This window comes from Carassius gibelio, chromosome A3, assembly GCF_023724105.1.
Source record: "Carassius gibelio isolate Cgi1373 ecotype wild population from Czech Republic chromosome A3, carGib1.2-hapl.c, whole genome shotgun sequence".
Classification (NCBI taxonomy): domain Eukaryota; kingdom Metazoa; phylum Chordata; class Actinopteri; order Cypriniformes; family Cyprinidae; genus Carassius; species Carassius gibelio.
The window spans coordinates 13,703,107-13,727,673 of NC_068373.1; the positions used below are offsets into that span (position 1 = coordinate 13,703,107).

General features: G+C 36.9%; 1 protein-coding gene across 2 annotated transcripts; it reads left to right on the forward strand.

Moving 5' to 3' along the window:
* Positions 1-391: 391 nt before the first annotated feature.
* On the forward strand, positions 392-24,474 carry LOC127948193 (V-type proton ATPase 116 kDa subunit a 1). Of its 2 annotated transcripts, XM_052544721.1 has the most exons (22): positions 392-549; positions 3,786-3,942; positions 4,702-4,780; positions 4,958-5,055; positions 5,737-5,865; positions 7,678-7,760; positions 9,645-9,771; positions 9,900-9,982; positions 10,537-10,630; positions 14,162-14,374; positions 16,541-16,691; positions 16,888-17,027; positions 18,502-18,662; positions 18,860-18,950; positions 19,036-19,154; positions 19,233-19,449; positions 19,533-19,640; positions 20,347-20,457; positions 21,952-21,969; positions 22,446-22,563; positions 22,924-23,095; positions 23,440-24,474. In XM_052544721.1, the coding sequence occupies exons 2-22, from the start codon at positions 3,826-3,828 to the stop codon at positions 23,531-23,533; spliced, it is 2,523 nt and encodes an 840-aa protein (XP_052400681.1). In that variant the 5' UTR covers positions 392-549; positions 3,786-3,825; the 3' UTR covers positions 23,534-24,474. The 2 variants fall into 2 exon arrangements, with proteins under 2 accessions (XP_052400681.1, XP_052400682.1); XM_052544722.1 differs by lacking the exon at positions 21,952-21,969.
* Positions 24,475-24,567: the final 93 nt, after the last annotated feature.

Sequence of the window (24,567 nt, forward strand, 5' to 3'; positions counted from 1 at the left end):
TAAATATTTATAGTATTTTTATGTTACATTAATCAATGTCTATGCATCTTCTCAAGGAAAGTATATGGGCCAGAAGACATTGCAGTTACTAAATAATATTTAGACAGACTTAAGGAAGTTCCAGATCTTTACTTCTGCTCTTATTATTTCAGTTATGTTGTCTTTAATGTAAATAAACGTGCAAACAATATACTTTCTCTTGTGAAATTATTTAGACGTTAATTACATTGTGCAAGCTGTCTCTTTAATCCCCGTGGTTTATATATACAGTACATGCTGCTGCTGCTGAGTGTGCTTACATTTTTGACACACCCACCGAACAAGAGATCTCAAACCCCGTTGCACACCTTTTTCAGGAAACATGTCGTTCAAACCGGAAACCGTAGCAAAACGTTGTACTCCGGTTTGAGCTTGAACTTGCCCCAGGTAACTTCGATCACGTGACAAGGACCGGGCCGTTCGTGACGTCACGTTCGTCTCGTTCTGGTCAGCTGACGCTCGCGAGTCAGAGGCTTCAGACCAGCAGCCCTTTTCAACTGTTTAAACTCAGTAAGTTACATTGTTCTTGCTAAAAATAACTTTCTTCTCACTTGTTAACTATTTTGAAACGTCCAGTAAGAAGAGTATTTAGGAGAGAAGAGCGTGTTTTCTTTTAGCTTTTTGTAATGCACGTGTTGTTGATTGTTTACGTTATCTGAGGTAACAACCTGTCCGGGATAATTAGCATTAGCGTTTTAACTCTGGTATTGCTGCTTCGTGGTTGTAGTTTTTAATGTTTTATTCAAGTTTAAGTTTGAACCTTATAGGAATACCCTTCCATTAGTAACAGTAGAAAACTGAAGTAAATAGAGTGCCACTTTACGTTACCCTGCTAAGTTACTTGTTGACGCATAAGCTTGGGTTGACAGCTAACGTAAGTTAGTTAACGTTACATTAATTTCCTCTGTCAGACTAGTTAATAAACCGATGCCTGTGTTTACCCCTTCTTACAGTTCAACGATAAAATACGAATTATTTTATCATTGCGGAAGTGATTTCCGCTTGGTATTTAATATAAAAGAACTGTAAAAAGGGGTTTCAGAAAACTCTTGACTGTTCACCATTTAGCAAAGCAACCAATATAACGTTACTGATAATATCATCTCTATGTGTGAATGTTTTTGTATGACGTTGTGTTGTGTAGGTATAAACAGTGTAACGTGTAAAAAATAAATTACTCAAATAACTAAACCATTTTATTAAATAAATAATACATCTAACAGAGCAGGAGCGTCATTTCAGTGAGTAGGAGATAAAAAAACAACTTAATAGTGTAATAGAAACTAAACATTTTCCAAATAATACAAAACAAACAGTTATTGCAAACTGTTCTCAGTCTTCTCATATTAAATTAATGTATTGTCTTAATTATGGACACACTGCTTTGTAGTGCAAACAGTTTTGTTGTTTACTGCACATGTTTATTCTTCTCATTATTTCCCTACGGCGGCTGATGAACCCTATGTCTCGCACATTCACATAAAATGGCTTTCTTCTGCGTTAAAGAATAAGGTGGATAGGAGAATGGAGAAGATGTCAGGATCCAACTGAAAGAGTATCAGCATCTTGATAATTACACAAGGTGCTGCATTATTCAGCACATGTGGAATTGCCAATGAAACAAAGACTACTTATGTCCCATTTATACCACTTAAAGTTATAAAATAGAAGTTATAAAAACATTTAATGGCTTTTTCTGCTCTATTGATTTTCTTTTGGTCTTAACCTGCCACAAAGTGGTGGTAATGTTTAGTATGGAGAGTCACATGGCGCAGCTTAATCCATAATCTGCTCCCTGTGAGGAGCCCATCGTACAATTATTCTTAATGAATAGTAAGCTTCTTTCATGCAGAGTGAGGGACTGCTTTGAAGAATGGGCTACAATTTACAATTCACTACTTTGATTGGACCACATGCATTTGACTGGGAAGATCAGGGTTTGCCCTAGGACAGCACATTCCATGCAGTTGTAACGGGAGGTCCAGGGAAAGTTAAGTTAATTGGGTTATTCTGTGCAATGACTGAATGCTCCTGTGTGTTTTTCTCAGCTGTTTGGAGCATCACATGCGATGAGAATGATGAAACGGCACAGAAGCGTAACATTCTTTGCATGTCCTCTGGGCACAAGACTGTGGAATCTTTCCTAAAGATTTTTACTGGATTGTCTTATTGTTTCTGAGCAGATATTAGTTCAGTATAGTCTAGATGGAAATGCATAATGCTCTTGGTATTATGAAAGGAGGCAGAAGCTTTGCCTTGAGTAGTAGTAGGGACTGGTCGATTAATCAAAATCAATTCAACTATGATTTTAGTGATTAAGAAAACAAGACAGTGGGCATATAATTATTATTATTGTACCAAGTTCCATTTTTTTATGTGCTTTCCATTACAGCAGTTTGATATGGCTCCATCCTCAATGTTTAGGAGGTGGTGCGAGGGCATTTTGTAACATACTTTGTCTTATTTTAGACTCATACTTTTCTCTATCTGTCTGTATATCTGTATATTTCTTTCTCTGTTTTCACACACACACACACACATATATGTATGGAAGTATATCTCCATAACTGAAGCCGATGTGATATGCATCTCAATGCATATTATGAAGAAAATACCAATGCAATGCAATACGATTCACCCCATAACGATGCAGTGGAATCTGATTACGATTCGATTAAATCCAACACGATGCGATTCAATGCAATAAAAAATGCAAAAAAAATATGATGCTATTTTATTCAATATGTACAGATAGTTCAATATTATATATATGTGGTTCAGACAGACAGCAAATCATTAATTAGTCTAATTTATGTGCCTTCTGACTTCGAACGCATGGCATATTCAAAAACAGGCCTTACTATTGCAGCAGCCAGTAGCTACTGATGAAACCGTGGGGGAGGCAGACATCTCTGCACTCACATCACATCATGTTGGTATGACTTTTTTTACAAATTGCATAGTTTTTATCAAAATGTCCATTTCCATCGTATACAACCCAAAGTGTTTCCAAACATTGGATTTGTAATTTGGTAGAAGATGCAGCTCTACCTCTGCCATGTTAATCTGTATCCTGTGTGACTCTCAGGACACACCTCGGTCTCCATAGTGTTGTGATACGACATATTCACATAGCAACAGTGGTGATGAAAGAAGTCTTGAGAAACAGTTTAATATAGCACATGTACTAATAATTATATATACATAAAAAAAATAGTAATTAGTAATGCAAATATGTTACAAATGATGCATCACAATACAAATGCCAACAGTGCACACTTTTTTATTTAATCGATGCATAGCATCATTAACTTTTATGCTGATGTACCGATGCAAAGCAGTGAACCTTACCATCTATAATAAGCAAACTTCTTGTCAGATAACCATTAAATTTTTAATGTCTTGAAAATAAAACATTCACATGATTCTCATGACTTTGTAAACTATTGGCTGTGTCCAATGAAACTCGGCTCACACCGTTCAGTTGTAGCAGTATTATTTTACAGGGCTGTGAGCATAACTGAATTTCCACAAAAGCAGTAAACATCAGAATTCGTTGCATATCATGAGGTTAAAATGCCGACTTGCTGTTTTCAGGGCAGCCTTCCTTCCTTTTGGTTAAAGTAAAACTGCATTCACTCAATCAGTGTGACTTTACCACTGTGCTCAGTGTCAAACAGAAATATCACTCTGTTTATGTGAAACTTTGTGTATTTAAATGATTAGCCTTTGTGTTTTTCATCCAGACATTCTCCCCTCAGTGCATTGGGTAGACAGCAGTGCATAATGGGGGAACTGTTCCGCAGTGAAGAGATGACCCTGGCCCAGCTTTTCCTCCAGTCTGAGTCTGCCTACTGCTGTGTCAGTGAGTTGGGGGAGATTGGCATGGTGCAGTTCAGAGATGTAAGTATAGACCACCTGTTCATTGTGAAACCCATTTAAAACAACAGAGGGTGGTGCTTCATTCATAGTGACTCATGGCAGTAACAATGACGTCATCATTGTCAAATGTCAGCAGAAAAATATGGATCATGTCATTTGGTGGCTTAATGTGTCCTGGATGCCTGAATTAAGGAATATTTAAAGCGTTTGATGAATGGACACGTAGGCTAAAGCCGTGAAAAGCGATGACCATAAAAAGTGCAATACTAACTGTTGTAGGATACTGTATGTAGCACACATTTTCTCTTTCTTTTCATTTTGTATTTGTTATATTTTAGCTACAATCAAAGAGTTTGCAATACTGGATTTGTTTTGACAGGTCTTGGTTATAAACATGCCAATACTGGAAATGCTTCAGGAGCAGACATGTACGGCGGTGTTGTAATTCCTTCCTTACTTTTTTAGACCAGATGAAGAGCAGATGAAATTGAATTGGGGAAGATTTAAATGACTATCAGATACACACAAGTTATGACCTTACACAGGAAGTGATTGTGTAAGTGGCCTTAGAGAGTGCTCACTCATCCTTGAACCCTAATCTAGTCATTTATCAGCCAGCAGTGTTGTTTTCATTTTATGTGGATTCGTTGTCCAGCTGTAAATATGACCACTTTGCAGCTTTTTCCTAAACCTCTGGGTGTGAATGTGGCTTCCTTGTCTTTGAGAGAATGTTAGTTGTGTATTAATATCATTGATCTTTTCTCTTTCTTTGAATTGCAGTTGAACCCCGATGTGAACATTTTCCAGAGGAAGTTTGTGAATGAAGTCCGTCGGTGTGAGGAGATGGACCGCAAACTAAGTGAGTTATTGAGTGAGCATTGCTGACATAGTGAGCTGAAAATTATTTCTGACAAAGCATCATGTGTTCTGGTTAAACTCAGTGGAAAGCTGTTCAAGAACATTTTGTTTCTCTCATTTTCTGTTTCTGGCTCTGTTTTCGCTGCTTGATCATGTTTTTGTTTTTTTTCTTTTCAAGGATTTGTTGAGAAGGAAATCAAAAAGGCTAACATACCTGTTTTAGACACAGGGGAGAACCCAGAGGTCCCTCTTCCACGAGACATGATTGATTTGGAGGTATAAAAAGTTCATGCACAGCTCAAAATGAGGGTGAAATTTTTAATTAGAAATAAAAATAACCCATATTTAAAGTCGCTCCATTTCAAAACATTGTGCGCTGCCTACAGAGGCAATATCTTTTAAGATATGATGTAAAGGTTATTCCTAAATGGTTCATCATAATTATGCCGCCTCCTAAAATACATTATTTTGGCCAAAATTTTAAGATGGTATTATGTATCCTTCCCTGAGAAGGCAATCCAGTAACACATTGTGAAGAGCACAGCGATGGCGGATGAGGAGAGTGATGGATTACAAATATCCTTGTGCCATTTAATACTGAAATGTTTTGATTAGAGTAGTTCATTATGGATAAACTTACTGAATTATATATATCTTATATAAAGTAATGTATCTTTTGAACATTGTGTTCTTCAAAGCATCCTGAAAAAAATTTATGAAAGTTTACAAAAAAATATTAAGCAGCGCAACTGTTTTCAAAATTTAAAATAATAATAGTTTTGTGCAGCAAATCAGCATGTTATAAGAATGATTTCTGAAGGGTCATGTGACCATGAAGACTGATGCTGAAAATGAGGTTTTGGAACTGACATAATATGTTTGAATTTGACAGTACTTAAGCTGTGAACACTTTTTTAATGCACTAAATGTGATGTGACCTTTATTCACCTTTTGTAGGCCACCTTTGAAAAGCTGGAGAATGAGCTGAAAGAGATCAACACCAACCAGGAAGCCTTAAAGAAGAACTTCCTGGAGCTGACTGAGCTTAAGCATATCCTCAGACGAACACAGCAGTTCTTTAATGAGGTCTGTAATACCTCATCTCTTACAAAACCTTTAGCTTTTAGAGTTTGCTGTGGTCTTAGAGGTATTTTACACGGTACATGAAAGGCGGCAAGCTTTGCTACTGATCTTGCAATCTTCGTTGTCTCGAGAGGCGGTGTGAAACGTGCCTGTGCAACCACAACAATATCCGCTGCTACTTCAGCTTGTGCAAAAATATGTCGCATCTGAGGCGACTGCTCTAATATTGTAGTCTGTTTCATGTAAATGATGGCTAATGAAGCCATAAAATACTGCAATAAACCTCTCTTCCACATTATTCTATGACCAAATAAAAGCTGAAGACTATTTAAGTTGTTGTGAGTAAAATCACATTGGATTTGTCATTTCAGAAAGGTAGCCTCTGGGAACCTCTGTTTTTGTACTTTTTTCATTCTGCCATGTTCCACTTCTCTTCCACTTAACTTAAAACTGGAAGCTCACTGTTCCCCTTTACTGTGTAAAATGGCCCTTACTCAGAAATGTCATACAGTGGCATTTGAATAGAAATGATCAGATCAGAATAATTAACACCATTTAATAGTCAAATGAACAAACACTGTAACATACAGAGGAACCATATTTTTCCCCATGTCTGTTATGATGTTCAAGCTGAAAAAGTCAGATCCATGTGTAATAGATTAAAAGGCCATTCTCTAAATTCCTGGTCACATCTCAGCCGCCCTCAAAATGCCCTTCCCAATACCAGTTCTGCAAGGTGTGCGACTCCCTATTCACATATTTCTTGAAACTGTAAAAAACAAAGAACCGCTTTTTGTACCCGTGATAATTCAAGTCAAAGTCAGCTTTGTCAATTTTTTACATGTACATACGCACAGAGAATTAAAACTGCGTTACTCTCAGACCCTTGGTGCATACAGATAACACTAGCAGTAGAACGTAAAAATACAGATTAAATATATATAAAATACAACTATACAAATACACAAATAGGGACATGTAAAAAAAAACAGATAAATAAAGCAGCACAAGGCACATGGCAGATAGAGTACAAACAGTGCAGATATTATGATTGTAGGGCAATTAATTTCTACTAATAGTAGTATTAATTAACGACTACCAGGGTATTTCGTTTCTGTCTTTGAGCCTGTTGGAGATCTTTGACCAAACATTTCTGTGCTCCCCGAACACTGATTTGAACTTTAACATTTTATTGTGATATATTTCTTTTACAAGTTATAAAATGTCATTTGAGAGAAAGCAGTTAAGTTGTTAGCCGTTTTGTAATCATTCACTTTACACTTACACTAACTTGGGCTCTCACACAGACTGGTGATGGGCAGTGTGTTTTAAGCGTTTAAAAAAAAAAAAACGCTGTTTCAAACTTTACATGTACCAATCTCTGTGCTACAATCTCTGTGTCCTAGAGTTAGGCACATCACCCTGGTTTTGCCTGTAATACGTGTATTGTATGTTTCTTTCGGTAAAAGTTGTCAGCTGATTGAGTTTTATTAAATCTCAAGATTGACTGTAATTGCGTTGAAAAATTAAGATGACTTAAGGGTAGCAGAATTTTTAGGGTTTATATAATATGAAAGAAGTACTTTACATCAACATGTAGAGCTCTGAACTATTACAGCATCTATCAACATGAAGTTTACTACAACAGCTTGAGATCTCCTGAATTTACCTTTGCCCTTTTGTATGTAAATGACCATTTATTTTTTAGAAAGCAATTTTCTGAAACAATATTATCAACACTACAGTGTACTTTGATTCAAAATCGAATCATTTCTACAGGAAGAGATAAATAAATTGTTGTTCTCTTTTTGTTAGATGGAAGATCCTGCACTTTTGGAAGATTCATCAGCTATACTGGATCCAAGTGAGGTCAGACGTAGCACTCCTCTCAGGCTTGGGTGAGTGTGTCAGTGGGCTTTGATAGCTGTCTTAAATGGACAGCTAAAACATGTTACAGTGCAGCCTGTACTCCTTCTTCTGAAATGCTTTCTGTGTATTTCCACATCATTTTACCTTACAAACTGTGTTCACCATCTCTGACACAGGCCTACATGGACATTAGAAACTACCACGCTTTCTGATATGTTTTTGATCTGCCTGTCTATTTTTTTCTCCACCACAGAAGAATGCCTTTTAAATGGCTCTATGTTAGGTTATATGTGGATGGTAAATGCATCAAATGATATGGTCTTACTGCTCTGGATTAAGTTATAAAAATCATAGTACAAAGGGAGTGGTATCATTTTAATAGGTTTATGTTAGTAAAATTTAAGTAATAAAGAGGGATTTAACTCATGTCTATGTAACATGTGCTAATACCAGCGGGTTTGTCATTGATCTGTGATTGATAATTCTGGTAGGCTATACTTAGCATTAAACACTTTTTCCATTCAGAGCACTGGACCATCAGAAGAGTTAAGAGATAAATATAAAGAGGAATGAGGGTGTATCTTAATATAATACAGTTTTTGCAATATAGCATGCAGATCATTTACCGTATTTTCCGGACTATAAGTCGCACTTTTTTTTCATAGTTTGGCTGGTCCTATGACTTATAGTCAGGTGCGACTTATTTATCAGAATTAATTTGACATGAATCGAGAGAAATGAACCAAGAGAAAACATTACCATCTACAGCCGCTCCATGCTGCTGAGTGCTCCTGTAGTCTACACTGAAGACACAGAGCGCCCTCTCGTAGCTGGAGACAGTAATGTTTTCTCTTGATTCTAAATAAATGTGACTTATAGTCCAGTGCAACTTATATATGTTTTTTTTCCTCGTCATGACTTATTTTTGGACTGATGCGACATATACTCAGGTGCGACTTATAGTCCGAAAAATACGGTAGATGGGGGCTGAAACATGCCATTATGGCTAGATGGTAAAGTAATAGATGTGCAGATTTTCACACAATGTGTTTGAGAGGCCTGACAATGCAACCACTATGTTTTTCTTTCACCACACAATAAAAATAATACTACAGTTTGATTTATTGTGAATTGGCTTACACTCCACGGCTAACCTACTCCTGGGCAGGTTATGTTCTGGGTTAGAGATATCAAACTGAAGGTGGACCAAACAGATGTGAGAGAAGTGACACATGTCTGACACAAAGACACTCAATTCTGACCTTACATGTTCGAGTCTGTATCACTTTATATTTTCAAATGTATAAACTAAATTGTTTCACTTGTGACTGCACTGATAGATCAAGACAATTTATTGTATTTGTCCTCTTTCATGTTTGATATGACGTTTAAATTTGTCATATTCTTCAATCTCTTAACCTTTAGCAAAACCTTTAACCTTTAGTTTTGAATCCCATCATGATACAGGCCCCGGAGTTACAGTAACAATAAAGTTAACCCAAAAATGAAAATTCTGTCATTAATTACTCGCCACGTTTCAAACCCCATAAGACCTTTGTGCATCATCTGACCCCTCAAAAGACAGTAAGGCAACTAAAACGTTTTATGGCCTAGAAAGGTAGTAAGGACATCATTAACATAGTCCATGTGGCATCAGTGATTAAACCGTTGTGTTATGAAGCAACAAGAATCATTTTTGTGCCCAAAGAAAACAATAATAACTTGATCAATTTCTTCTCTTCCGTGTCAATCAACATCGACGCATAAATCTGTGACAGAATTCTGAAATAAACCTTGATTTAATTCAGATTTAAGATCAATCTTTACTGGGGAATCCCACCTAAATAAAAAAATAATAATTCTGCTGTTGGAGGATACTGATATGCCTGACTCACCTTTGATGCTGGTTGCAGGTTTGTTGCAGGAGTGATCGGCAGAGAAAGGATTCCCACCTTCGAGAGGATGCTGTGGAGAGTTTGTCGTGGAAATGTCTTCCTGCGACAGGCAGACATCGAGGAACCACTTGAGGACCCTGCCACAGTCAGTTTCCCCTGTGAAAAATATAAACAAATAACTTCTGGATAACTTTTCAACAATTCAACAATCATCTTGGATTATTAACTGCATATTTAATAGGAACTTGCTCTTATGTGTTTTTTTTTCTCCAGGGAGACCATGTACACAAATCAGTGTTCATCATTTTCTTCCAGGGAGACCAGCTGAAGAACAGAGTCAAGAAGATTTGTGAAGGGTATGAGAATATCACAGCCCAGTCTCAATACAGAGTGACCAACACAAAAGAAAATGGTGTTTAAATGAGATTGAGGTTGAAAACATGACATTGTTCTCTGTAGACCTTGGGTTGGTAAAAAAAAATAATATATATATATTTTTTTTTAAAGAAATTCCTTACTAAGCCCTCAGCAAGGCTGCACTTATTTGATCGAAATACAAGACCGTACTCTTGTGAAATATTATTGCAATTTAAAATAACTGTTTTCTATTGAAATATATTTATAAAAGGCTGAAATTTCAACATTTCTTGTCAATTTTCGAAATAGTTGGGCCTATTTTTGTGTATACAGTGATACATTTTTCAGGATTCAAAGAAGAGTATTTATTTTAAATGAAAATCTTTTGTAACAAATTTTTCTGTTATTTTTTTATCAATATAATGCATCCTTGTCAAATAAAACGAATAATTTATATATATATATAAAAAAAAAACGTTGTTCTCAGCCCAAACTTTTGATATTCATATCAATATTTTGACCAATTTGAATTTGACCAATATTTTTATGTTAGGTTTCGTGCATCTCTGTACCCCTGTCCTGAGACCTCTCAAGAGAGGAAGGAAATGGCGGCTGGTGTCAACACTCGAATTGATGATCTCCAGATGGTAAGACATATGTGCACACACTCACGTTCTCTCACAAAGACTTTATACTGCTTATGAGCAAAGGACTCTCTTTTAGTTCTTTGGCCACAATAAGCGAATTTAGACACAGTTTTTTTCTTGTATGAGGTGAGTTAAATCTTATGGATGCTGGATCTAGTTCTGTTAGGAATGTTTTCTCTGTTGCTTTGTTCACTCTGCCCCCAAATCTGAATCAGTTTTCAAATCCTGCCACACTGTTTGTCATTTTACAAATGATAAAATCTGATCTGCGTATTAAGACGGCATCACCAATATCTCTGTGCATCTGCGACAGCTGCTATAGTAACGTTGGAAGCACCGGCACAATGGCAAGACCACCTTTTTGTAGTCTGAACAAAGTCCATATGTCTTTATCTGTGTGTCATCTGTTTCTATCTGAGCAGCATTTGCATCAGCACGTGAACCAACAGTTTTAACCTGATCTTGTGCCCTGATGAAAACAAATGAGTTTATGATGGTTGCAACATCCATGACTTTAAAATGATTTCCTTCTGCTCCTGCACTACTCAGTCTGATCAGATGTTCATACATCAGGAAATATAAAATGACGATCTTAAAATAATGTAGAATAACAAAGCTTAGTTGTTTACAGAGCCAACAAACTCATGAATGCATGCTGGTTTTAAAAAGTGATATGATTGAATATGATTTGACAGTACATCAATTGATGTCATTTTCTTCATAAACTGCAGCTGAGAGGCGTAATATAATTACACGACATGAGAGTGTGATTAGAAACATAGTGCTGTACTAAACAGATTAGATTAGACCTGGACAGATTTCACTATAAATAAAATAAATAATTAAACACTGTGCTCTGACTGTGTCATATAAATTACATATGCATGTGGAAATGCTTTTATCCATAGCAGCTTAACTTAAAATATATCCTAAATAATTCCTGTTGCCCATTTTGAATACCCTAACATTTTTGTTCTTATGTCAATAACATTATTTCGCATGTTCCTTATATATTACTCACAGTTAGTGCAGATCACTACAGTATGAGTGAATGTCTATTTATTTAAATGTATTATTATTATGATAAAAAATTATTATTATCATTTAATTTGTTTGATTTTTTCTCTTTTTGACTTCCCTGATATACTGTGGCGCCCCCTGCGGGTGTTTGTCCCTTCCAAAACCTCTGGATTAGACTTTAGGTCTAAAAACTCTGCACAGCTGTGTGTGTGTTCTTTTTTCTCATTTCCTTTTCTGCTTTTCTTTTTTTATTCTCTGTCTTAAACTAAGATTAAAGTAGCAGATTTACGGTAAATTGCAGGTTGATTTGACTGAATTATTCACTTGCTATGTCAGGACACAGTCAGTATCTGGTGGTTTGTATGGCTGTGGGAATCTCCCTCGGTGAGTCATTAGGGGCTACTAGTGGGCATAAGTGGGGATTGCTTGGATGATGTTACAGTTCTGGGTCTTTGAGAGAATCCTTCACAATGCCTTATTTGGGAAGGAAAAATTTGGGTGAGTGCGTCCTCACACATTTACATAGTACCCATACCTTCTCAACCACACAGATGCCCACACAGTTTAGACCTTCTGCACATTGCATGGTCGCTTATCTGCTGCTTAGTTCTCATGTTAGATTTATTCAGTGTCTGCACAGTGGCACGTACATATTTCCGCATCATGCCATTTTTCTACACTCGCTGATAGTGATAAGCTGTGTTAAACACAAAAATTGCCCAATCAGAATTTGAACCTTAATAAACCTTACTCAGGGTTGTGCCATGTTTAATTTTTGACAGGAATGAAAAAAAGGTTGTAAAGAGTTCGAAGGACAGTAAATTCAATGGATTGTACTGTTGTTTAACAACCACACCGATTGTTCAGCTTATGAGACTTTTTTTATTTTTAAATGAACTCCCAGTAGACCAAAAACTCCATAAAATTGCTTTGAAGTTGTGAAAATGATGTGATCTAGGACTTTTACAGTGTGTGCCATTGTGAAGACTGTAATTCTATCCCTCACAGCCTTGTTTCTATCTGTGTTAAATTCAAAGTACCTGATTATGGTCTATAGACTGCTATGTGGAGCAAGATTTTAGGCCGTTATTGGCAGGGCTAACCTCAAATCTTGCCAACAGAAATCAACAAAAATCTGATTTGGTAAAAGAAAGTCTTATTGTCATCACATCACATCTGTAAGGTGCTTTTCACAGCGACTGTCTCATAGTGAGAGTTCTTGTCTGTGCATCTCCACATACTAAGGGAGTTTGTTCTTCATATTGGCCACACTTATTCTCTTTTATCCCACACCCTCTGAAAAGCCACATACATATCCCTTTGCTCTCTGATTATTCAAAAGATATTAAGGAACGTATCCAAGCACAAGAGCGCTGACAGGGGCGGGACAGAGTGCACGCTTAAGTTCCATGTCACTGACTCACTTTCGAGTTATTAGCGGGCCTGTTTGTCCCTGAGGTGAGGGGGAATGGTCACTATGCACATGTGTGTGTGTGTGTGTGTGTGTCTGTCAGGCAGGAATTGTTTATGTCCCTGTGCTCCTCTCACAGATTTAGAGAGAATTTGTTATCCTTTAGTATGATACACATGCCTTGTTGGTGTTTCTGTTGCGGTTTGAGAAAAACGGGAAACATGATTAAGGATTACTTAAATCCCAGAGTGGGCAAGTTTGCCTGATTTGTCAGTGTGGGTGAGTCTCTGTATGTTTCCAGCTTGGGTGAGCATGTGGGATATTCTAGCGTGGGCGAGTGTGTCTGATTTCAGAGTGGTTGGCGGCGTATGTCCCACCCGTGTGAGCTAGAATGCACATTTGGACTTTAATGTAGCCACTAACATGCCAACCAGATACTGGCACACACTTCCCTGGCCACTCCTGAATGTTTGAGAAATCCACCTTGCTTAAATAGAAGCCTTACTGGCTGTGTTCACACAACTGATGTTTAGGATTCACAAACATATTTACACACCTAACAGGTGTGGCTCTTGAATTATCTTGTTCATAAAAGAGCAGACAGAAGCTTGTATACTTTTTCAATGAACAAATAACCGAAGTTGAGCGCCTGTTTGTCGCTGTTCTTGCAATAGCTCTGAATAACCCCTGCAACTATTGCAACAAAAGTAGGGTGACATTGCCAAAATACTTTCATGTTCCATGCAAAAACAAATGACTCTTTTTGATGGCTCCTCAAAAAGATTCACATGCTCATGAGCGAATGAACAGTTTGAATCAGATTAACTGAGCCAGTGACTAAATGGAGAACCATTACTGTATGTACTTCACCTGACTTAACAGTTTTAAGTCAGTTTAGTTTAGTTCACAACAGTTTTAATTATTTTTCTGAAAAACATTTATAGGATACTAACTATTATCATGTTTCTGTGTCAGATTTTGCACTAAACTGCAGTCTGCTAAGATTCAGGTCTCTCAGGTTGTGAATATCGCCTCACTTGTTCAGTTACCTCATATTTCCTGTGCTGATCCCTCCTCTTCCACTCTGTTGTGTTTTCCAGGTGCTGAATCAGACAGAGGATCACAGGCAGCGTGTTTTGCAGGCGGCTGCCAAGACTGTCAGAGTATGGTTCATCAAGGTCCGGAAAATGAAAGCCATTTATCACACTCTGAACCTCTGCAACATCGATGTCACTCAGAAGTGTCTGATCGCTGAGATCTGGTGTCCCGTGTCGGATCTAGACTCCATTCAGTTTGCCCTGCGTCGGGGCACGGTGAGGACACACACTCTTGTATACACACATATTGACTGATGTTTCTGTTTACCTTCTTAGATCTTAGGTTGGTACAGTGTCTCATTCTTTAGGCTGCTACCCAGTATAAATGAATCAAGCAAATAAAAATCACAACATAACTTTTTACATAATTCCATTTACTCTCTAGTGAGCACATCACTTATAAAGGGACCTGATGAATGAACTGAATTTCCATTGCAATAGGAAAACATTCAAATCAGCATATTAAATGTTACAATTGGCCCGTGTCATTGTCATTTGAACTCTAATAAGGGATGTACTAAAGGTGTATTGAGGATAATTTGAGAAATAATATAGGCTTATTAGAGTTGTTGTAGTTTATAGATATTTAATAGCTATTGAGTCAGAATGAATGTTTGTCAACGCTTTGGCACAGCAATCTCAACTTTAACTAAAAACATGAACCAAACTTTTATAGTATGTTCTCTGCTATGTTGTGATAGATATTAGAGAGCGATAGCATAGTATTTATTTCCTGATATTCGCATAGTATATTTAGCGTGCTGAAGATCCCTTGAATAATGAGGGCCTTTCGCACCGCTTTAGTTCCAGAACTAAATGTACAGTACTGAAGTACTGTGATGATTTTTTTTTAAGTACCATTTAAAGGGTTGCATTCACACCGACAGTGTGTACTAGGACGTGATGTAAGCCGGTCAACAGCAATGTCATTTGTATGCGGCATTCAACAATGTTAACAGAGAAGAACAACGTTAACAACAGGAGGATGGAGCACGCTGTGATCAGAGGTGTATTTTTGTTGTGTCTCATGGGTTTCACAATAAAAGACATGGAATGTCTATGTAAACATAAAGTGATTGAACGAATGGAAAGGAGGACTAAGAATCTCCAACGACAACTGGCAGTGCTACATTTGCTACAAGTGCCTGCACTTCAGCTTCCGTACATTTATTGCTGTTCACCATACATACGAAGTAAGTTGACACAATGTTTACAGTATGTTACACAGCATTTTAAATCATGACATCTGGCCAATCAATGTCTACTTACATCCAGGTTAGTACCAGTTGTGCTGGTTAGACCCTCCTCCAGAGTAGGAGCTAATTTGGTTCCCAAAAAAAGGCAGTCTGGTACTAAAACCTAAGACTTACGGCCATAGGCTATGCTTCAGTTTTCATTTATACTTCAGCGTCGTTGTCCGCTTCAACGTGCAGTACACATGCAAACCACTAGTTTGCAGTGTCCACGGGTGTGTTGCTGGTGTAACCCGCAGTACCACAACAGAAGCCTAAGAAGCGGACTTCCACGGCAGATCAACATTTTTGGTCACAGACAACTAGTAATGTACAGTATAATTCTGTGTAGTATAATAAATAAGAATTAAATAAGAATAAAATTGTTCTTTGCTTTGTTTTATTTTATATTAGAAGGTGTAACATTAAAATATATTAAAGTGCACATAAACACACACAAAACTCAAGTACATACAGAGAGAGGGGTTGTAGCAGGCCAATCACAGTGCTTGCAGTCTGCGTTGAATTGACGTGCTGTTCGATTTTTGGAGAGGTGCACGTCAGGCTACGGCATACTACACATAAGCTACAGTGTAGCTACGGCGTAGGTTCGACACAGAAGTATAAATTGGGCTTAAGACAGGTTGTACATAGTTTATATAATGCTGGAATTACAGCAAACAACCTACAGATGGGTTCTTACAGCCAATTTGTAAATCCATGTAAGGAATTGTTTGGGAACAAAAAAGCGGCTTCTTTCTGAATTTAAACTAGATGTGTAATGGTGTTAAGTCCGTGAAGGCAGTGTGTTGAAATGTAAGGGATTGTGCTTGCGTGCTAGTTCAAAGGCTGTCCTTACACATGGCATTCTTCCTCATGCTTTATTTAACTAGCAGCTATTAATATCAGCTGTCTTGCACATTGCCTCCATGCTGAAGACTCAGTACTCAAGTTCAGTTCACAATAAGCAGCATATATTTACAATTCAAGTAAACAAGTTACCATAGATAAATGAACATTTACCCAAATGCAATGTAGAGTTACAAAGAAACATCTATACATGTTGGCACAGGCATGCATAAAACTGGAAAGCAAACTGGAGCATTTGTTTTCATGCATGACTGTGTATATTTCGCTCTATTTCATGCAGGAGAAGAGTGGATCCACTGTTCCCTCTATCCTGAACAGAATGCAGACCAAACAGACTCCACCCACCTACAACAAAACCAATAAGTTTACCTCTGGCTTTCAGAGCATCGTTGATGCCTACGGCATCAGCAACTACCGGGAAATCAACCCAGGTAACCCTGACCTTTAATATTTTTGTCACAGAGCAAGTCCCAAAGTCCTCTGTGGTGATTAAAATGAGCTGCAGATCATCAGATCCTGTTGTGATGCATTTTTTACAATTTATTAATGTTTTTTTTTTGTTTTTTTTAATCTCTTTTCTGAGTGTCTAAACATATTGTTTATATCAATGTTTATGCCCGTGTTCAGCTCCATACACCATCATCACCTTCCCCTTCCTGTTTGCGGTCATGTTTGGCGATCTGGGTCACGGTGTACTCATGACCTGCGCTGCACTTTATTTGGTTCTGCGGGAGAGCCGAATAATTGCCCAGAAATACGACAATGAGGTATCAGTCCACCCATTCATTTATCCACCGATCTCATAATTATTGTTTGATCATCTTGTTCAAATCATATATTATTCATGTCATATAGCCTTTTTTTAAGTATAGATCCTAAAGACAAAAACTATTGATTCAAATTGTTTTAACTAGGGATTGTATGTGTTATTTAGCATGAACATTTTTCAAAGTGAATAATACAATTTTTGTTATGTTACATTAGTTATTCACCAATACCCTTTTTTCATAACTAATTCAATCCGATACCAAAAAATCGGAGTATTGGCCGATACAGATCCGATACTAGCACATTTTTTTTTTACTGTAGAATTTCTATACCTCTATGTGTTGACCAGTTGATCATCACTGTTTTGTGTGTTAAACACAATCTACTAAATTATACAGCAATTATACTTCGTTATACAGAAAAATATCAACTAAAAAAAAAATACAAATCATAATCTATGAAAGAAATACTATTATAAATTTGTTTAGTGGATAATTCAGCAGCAAAAGTTACTCTAGAAAAATGAAGAGTGCACAATATTTTGCTCTTTGTACTGTTGTAAAATACATACAGTGTAATACAAATATATATAAATATATACTAAAATATGAAAATATATATACTTTTTAAATGTGTAGCACAGTAATGAGGCAGCAACATGTGATAGATAGGACAGAACAAGAAAGGCTATTAACAATCTTTCATTGTGCAAAAGTGTATGAAATAATAATATGAAAGGCTCCAATACAGAGAGGCACAAAGTGCTTACGTGCACCCCGTGTGCAGAATGATGCGGTTGAAGCAGCTCGGAGACACAGCGTGCAGCATAGAAAAGTTAAAAGCACAAAGGGAAGAGATATTTATGCGTAGTGTATTGTGCTGGTGTGTTTTAAATTTCTGTTGCTGTGTGCGTTAAGAACAATTCATAGTGCTCTCTACTCCAGTGTAGTGATCTCTAACAGACACCCGGTAGAAAGTAACATGATTTAGAAACCGCTCTAAACTTCAGCAGGATCAAGTCCTTTTATGCAAAACCACTGATCTTTATCTACAGGTCAAGTGTAGTAGTAGGATTATTGAATCATCTTGACTGTCGTAACTGAACGTCGTACACAATTTGAATGCTAAATGAAGGATGACTGGCGGCCACAGTGGAGAGTTTACATGAACTTGAATTTAGCAAGGAGATCTGTAAAATAATCCATATGACATCACTGTGAGTTATTAATGACAGAATTTTAATTTTGGAGTGAACTAAACCTTTAAATATTCACTTTTCGTGGGGCTTATTAGATTGGATTTGTGTGATGATTGTTTTAAGTTTAGTTTACAGTGTAGGCATAAATTATGGTTTTTACTTAGGAAAAGGAAAAAATTAATTAAAGGAGCTGGATTTATATCGGCCATACCGATCTGAAATCAAATTGTGCTCTCTCTCTCTCTCTCTCCCTTGCTCTCTATCTCTCTCTCTAGATGTTTAACATGGTTTTTGCGGGCCGTTACATTATTCTCCTGATGGGAATATTTTCAGTGTATACTGGGATTATTTACAATGACTGTTTCTCCAAATCTCTCAATGTGTTTGGCTCGGGCTGGAGTGTCAGACCCATGTTTGGAGTTGGAGGCAACTGGACGTGAGTTGTTCTTATCAAGGGGGGGTTCATTGTTATTGTTGTTGTTGTTTTTTTTGTTTTTTGAGGCCTTCATTTTACATAAGTTTATCATAATCAGCTGCTTGTTGAAGTTTAAATTGATCATTCAGATTAGATCTTCATGAATGGCTAGTAAGTCATGATTATTTTTAACACAGATTTTCCATTGATTCTTTCAGGATTAAGACGCTGGAGGATAACCGCGTATTACAGCTGGACCCTGCTGTGCCAAAAGTATTCAATGGACCCTATCCAGTTGGCATTGACCCAGTAAGCATCTAGTTTCTGAACATTTCTGTGGTAAAGATAGTCTAACCTCAGCCCTTTAAGAGCCGTTTCCTTTCTTCTCTTACAGATCTGGAACATTGCCGCCAATAAGCTGACGTTTCTGAACTCCTTCAAGATGAAGATGTCGATAATTCTGGGAGTCATCCACATGATGTTTGGAGTTACTCTCAGTCTTTTCAATCACCTGTACGCACGTGTCCATTGTTACTCTCAATAGATCTGTATTAACAATTAATGCTAATTTAAGTCTGTCTGCGTTTAAAGGTACTTCAAAAAAACTCTGAATATCTTCCTGGGTTTTATTCCTGAGATCATCTTCATGGTCAGTCTTTTTGGCTACCTGGTGCTGCTCATTTTTTACAAGTGGTTGGTATATGATGCCAAGAGCTCAAAAGAAGCCCCGAGCCTTCTAATAACCTTCATCAACATGTGCCTGTTCAGCTACAATGATCCCACCAACAAACCATTTTACTCTGGACAGGTACAGACAAATTCATCAGTATGTGGTAAATGAAACAACTTGACATTTAAAACAAATGTTTCTCTTTTTCTCTGTCTCTGTAGATTGCAATTCAGTGTCTGCTAGTTGTTATAGCTATCGCCTGTGTACCTTGTATGCTTATAGTAAAGACCCTAGTAATGCGCAGGCAACACCTCAGGAGAAGACATCTGGTAAGGACCTGTTTGACATCACATTCGAGATTCCTACACACCCAGTTTTAAAGCTTTTCATATTTAGACAGTGTTTTTTTGTTTTCATCTTGTGATTTCCGTATCCAGAATAAGGTGTATGTGTGATGTGGAGTGTTTAGATTCTAATGAACAATCATTGCTACATCAGCAATGAAATTCTTCAGAATATTAATAAATGTCCACATGGATGTCTCATAAGTATAATTCTCAGCCCTGGAAATGTAATGGAAGTTAATACAATCTTTGAAAGTTCATGTAATTTTTTATTGTTAATATAGTTAGTTACAGTAGGATATTTAAATATTTTAGAAATTAGTCTCTTATGCTTATGAAGGCTGCATTTATTTGATAAAACTACAGCAGAACAGAAATATTGTAAAATAATATTATGTTAATGCAATATATCTTTATATTACAATAATATTATTATTACTATTAATAGTAGTATTAGTATTACGTATATTCTAATTTAAAATAACAGCTTTCTATTTTGATATGTTTTCAAATGTTATTTATTCACCAGCCTTTTGTGTCACATGATCCTTCAGAAATCATTCTAATATGGTATTTCTATTGGTTTGAAAGCATGGGCACCATGATAAGCTAGCGTATTATATAATGGCTCAGCTAAGATGTATACATTACTTCTACTTACAATCATGACCTAATGTGACTTTTGCTGCAGGGAACACAAAACTTCGGGGGAATCCGCGTGGGTAACGGTCCCACCGAGGATGAAGCTGAGATCATCCAACATGACCACCTTGCCCAAACCTTAGAAGAAGAATTGCCAGAGGTGAGGGAACAGTCTCTTTTTCTGCAATCTGATTCCCTGTCTCTCTCTTTACTAGCCTATATAATAACAAAACATTTATTTTGACTCATTAAATAGTTTACTCATCCTTGTTTCTTTTCCATTTTACAAAGATGCTTTAGTTTATTAAATCTAACAATAGTCTTTCTTTAGCCAGAGAATGACACATGTTCTGTCGACCCATTTATCTGGGTATTTGTTTGGGTCAGGTTTTTCTGTCTGAGATGTGTTGTCATCTGTTGATCCTGAGAATAACTTAATGCTTTATCATAAGAGTAAGTAAAGTGAATTTCTTCATAGTAATCCATGTGAAACTTGTTTCCACCCACTCAGTGATCACACCCAGGTACGCAGTTGTCAGTGGGGTCACTCGCCTGCAGTGGGCATTCCTTTCTGTGACTCACTGGATCTGTGATCTGCATACCAGTGCTGGTCTAAACTAGGGCAGACCCTTTAAAAAGCACTTTCTCTCCCCCCCAACCACTGTATCCCATGGCCACCAGCCTCAAAACACTAAACAAACACCCACCTGGATAATTGGGTTTCTTTTCTCTGGAGATAAAATGGAGACAGATAACCTGCATTATTTTGAGATTTGATTTCAATGATTTAGTGCCAAATAATATTCATCTGTTCTGTTCCAAACAGGCCTGCCAGTAAACCACAGTCAGCCATTAAAGTCAGTTTACTGGAGACTGAAGTCAAATCCCCGGGATTGTTTATCTCTCTCATTTTGGCATTTTCAGTGACCCTATGAAGTCATTGGTCACTGAAGCCACAGTTAAAAAAAAAAATTATTTACAAAAACCAAGTGGCATCTGCAAACAAATGACGCTAGACCAGGGGTGTCAGACTCAATTCATGGTGGGCCGGAGACCTGCAGAGTTTTGTTCCAACCCTGCTCTAGCACACATACTGTACAATATAGTTATCAAATAAGCCTGAAATACTTGAGTAATTGGATCAGGTGTGTTTAAGCTAAACTCTGAGTTTGACACTCATGCTCTAGACCTTGTGAATATATTACATTTCTCAACTGATTTTTAGTGGACATATAAATCAGTCCCCCTCAGCTTCGAAAAGATGTCCTAGCAGGTGAAGTCCATCACATCGCATTCCTCTTTTGACAAACAAAAAAGGTCCAAAATATTGTCCAAATCATGTCTCTTTCAAACCTAAAAAATATTTTTATGATGTGTTTTACTTGGTGTTACTTTAAAATAAGTGCCATTTGCTTTATTATATTTTATATATTTTTACATTTGTACAGTGGGTGTGACTACAAGTGTCTTAATGCTTTTTGGGGCAACTGCATTTTGCTGTGACCAACAATAAATGTGTTGGTCAATAGATCTTTGCATTTTCTGTAAATTTAAGTGTATTTTTGCTTGCACTATCTCTTCATTAGATTCTAACTGTCATTAACCTTATTTTAACCCTGTGTGTCTGTCTGCATGTGTCTGATTACCTTCCAAGCTGTCAAAGGAGGAAGTGGTAAGAGCAGACAGCCTTCTCAACTCTCTGTGTAGATGTTTGTTGGCATTTTTCACATTTGTGTGTGTGTGTGTGTGTGTGTGTATGTGCAGCATCACCCGTACAATCCTCATGCTTGGTGGCTTGTGTGTGTTCCTGCAGGCTTCAGTCTTGGGTAGTCTCGTGTAGTTGGTTTTCGGTTCTTTTCCAGTACAATTTTCTAGACATTAATTTTCTTTTTTTCTTTCTTTTTTTTTTTTTAAATCCACCATCATTACATAGGAATGATTCAAAGCGCCGTGTTGGGAGTGTGATTACGATATAAATCGCACCAAATGATGCTGATGATCTGAAAGGCCCTGCGCTGTGATTTTGTTCTCATGCCTGTGAGATTCAGAGCTGCTAATCATGCTGTGATTGAGCTGGGAGTGGGATTAGATTTTAGTATTTTCATTAGTCTGAGCTGGTCTTATTGCTCTCTTTCTCTCTCTCTTTAGTTTAATTTTGCAGATGTCGCAGTGCATCAAGCCATTCACACCATAGAATACTGCTTAGGCTGCATCTCAAATACCGCCTCTTATCTTCGGCTTTGGGCACTGAGTCTGGCCCATGCGCGTAAGTAATATTATTATATAAAGTTATTGTACTGATTCCACCCAAAGAAATTATGAACAGATTTCTCATGATCATGAAAAAGATTTTGGAACTGATTTCCAGGCCGGTGAAATACACAGAACTTTGTTAGTGCTTAGTTCTAATTTATAGATTTGCAATTCGAAGTCTTTTTAATCTCTAATAAATAAATAAAAATTATTAAAATCCATCCTCTGTTCATGAATGATTGGGAAAAAGTAATGGAAATTCATGAATTGCAACCCTGTACAAATGTCAGCATGTTTTTCCTCTCAATATACAATGTGGAGAAATAAATTGTTTATAAGGTGTTTCTTAAAAAGTGTTTCTGTTTTCTTACAGAGCTCTCTGAGGTCTTGTGGTCAATGGTGATGCACATGGGTCTCGCTTCTAGGAATTTTGTTGGATTCTTTGTGCTGTCAATCATCTTTGCCTTTTTCGCTACACTGACAGTGTTTATTCTGTTGATCATGGAAGGGCTGTCTGCCTTCCTTCATGCTCTCAGATTGCATTGGTAAGTGAACACGCACAATGCTTGCCTTTATAAACTAAAGCATTTAAAGTTTAAAATGCAGATGACTCTGTCTCTCCTATCAATGGCTACATACACACTGCTATTCTAGCAAAATGCAGTTGTATTGACTTCTGAGTGCGTTGTTATTTACACACAAATTTGTGTTGTTTGCATGTCTGAGAACTGCATTCTAAAACCAAATCACTTCCTGAAAAGATGCTACCACGATTTTTATCTAATCTATGTACAAAAAAATAAATTGGTGCTAGAAAATAATATTTTATTTTTAATTTTTTTAATGCCCTGCAATCCACTGACCTTGTTACCCCACTTATTTTCTGTAGGGTGGAGTTCCAGAATAAATTCTACACTGGACAGGGCTTCAAGTTCATGCCTTTTACATTTGACAGCATTCTGGAGGGCAAGTTTGAAGACTAAACCACACCCTCATTCTCTCCCTCCAAACTACAGGAAACCATCAGATTGCTTGTGAGATTTCATGATTTGTGTGAACACTGTGACTTTGTAAGGCTCTAAATCTCTCAGGTGATCTACATCAGGAGAGAAATTGAATAATTCAGGCAATCAGGTAAACTAGATAATAATCTGAGCTCTGCATAACAATATTCACAATGATCCCATAACTCTTCAATTCTTGCATCAATATGTATTGCTATGTAATAATACAAGCTCAATTGGTTTTGCCATACATACATACAGCACACAAGATTACAAACAGCATGTTTTTTTTTTTTTTTTATCATACATTTGTATATACTCCTCGATCAAGGCAAAATATCATAACAGTTTCACTCCCATTATAGTGTAGATGGAGATTTTGTCTATTTCTGATATTTTCCAAGTCTCTTAAATTATTAGTTTAAAGTATTAGTTTGTTTTTTATGTATCTTTTATCCTTTATGTTGACACATTTAATATAATAGATCTCATGCAAAGGGACCTCATTTCAAATACAGCAACGAAAGCTTCACATTGTGGTATTTCACCAGCTTCTGTTGAGAGGATGATATCCTCATAAGGCATATCTGAATAGCGGATGCAGATAATCCCCAAGATTTATTGCAGATCTTTGCATTCCTTATATTATTATTATTTTTTATTTTTTGCTATTAGGATTAAATGCAAATGCACATCTAAATTATGTCTATCTCATGAGTCTGCTGCAGTTTCCAGTTGTTTTTTTTTGATAATTGTTTAAAAATGAGTTTACAACATTCACATTCATTGGCCAATGTGTTGGTTTGATAGATGTCAGAGGGAGTTTTGGAAAAATCAACTATTCCAAGTAAAAGCAGTGAATGAAGCTGAGTGATTATGTCTGTTTTGTATGCCAATAAATGGGAAAGAATGGATCAGAACTTGTTTAGTTTTTTATTCTTTTGTGCATACATGTGAGAAAATAATGTTAATCATTAATCAGGTCTATATGTGTATGATACAATTAATTTAAT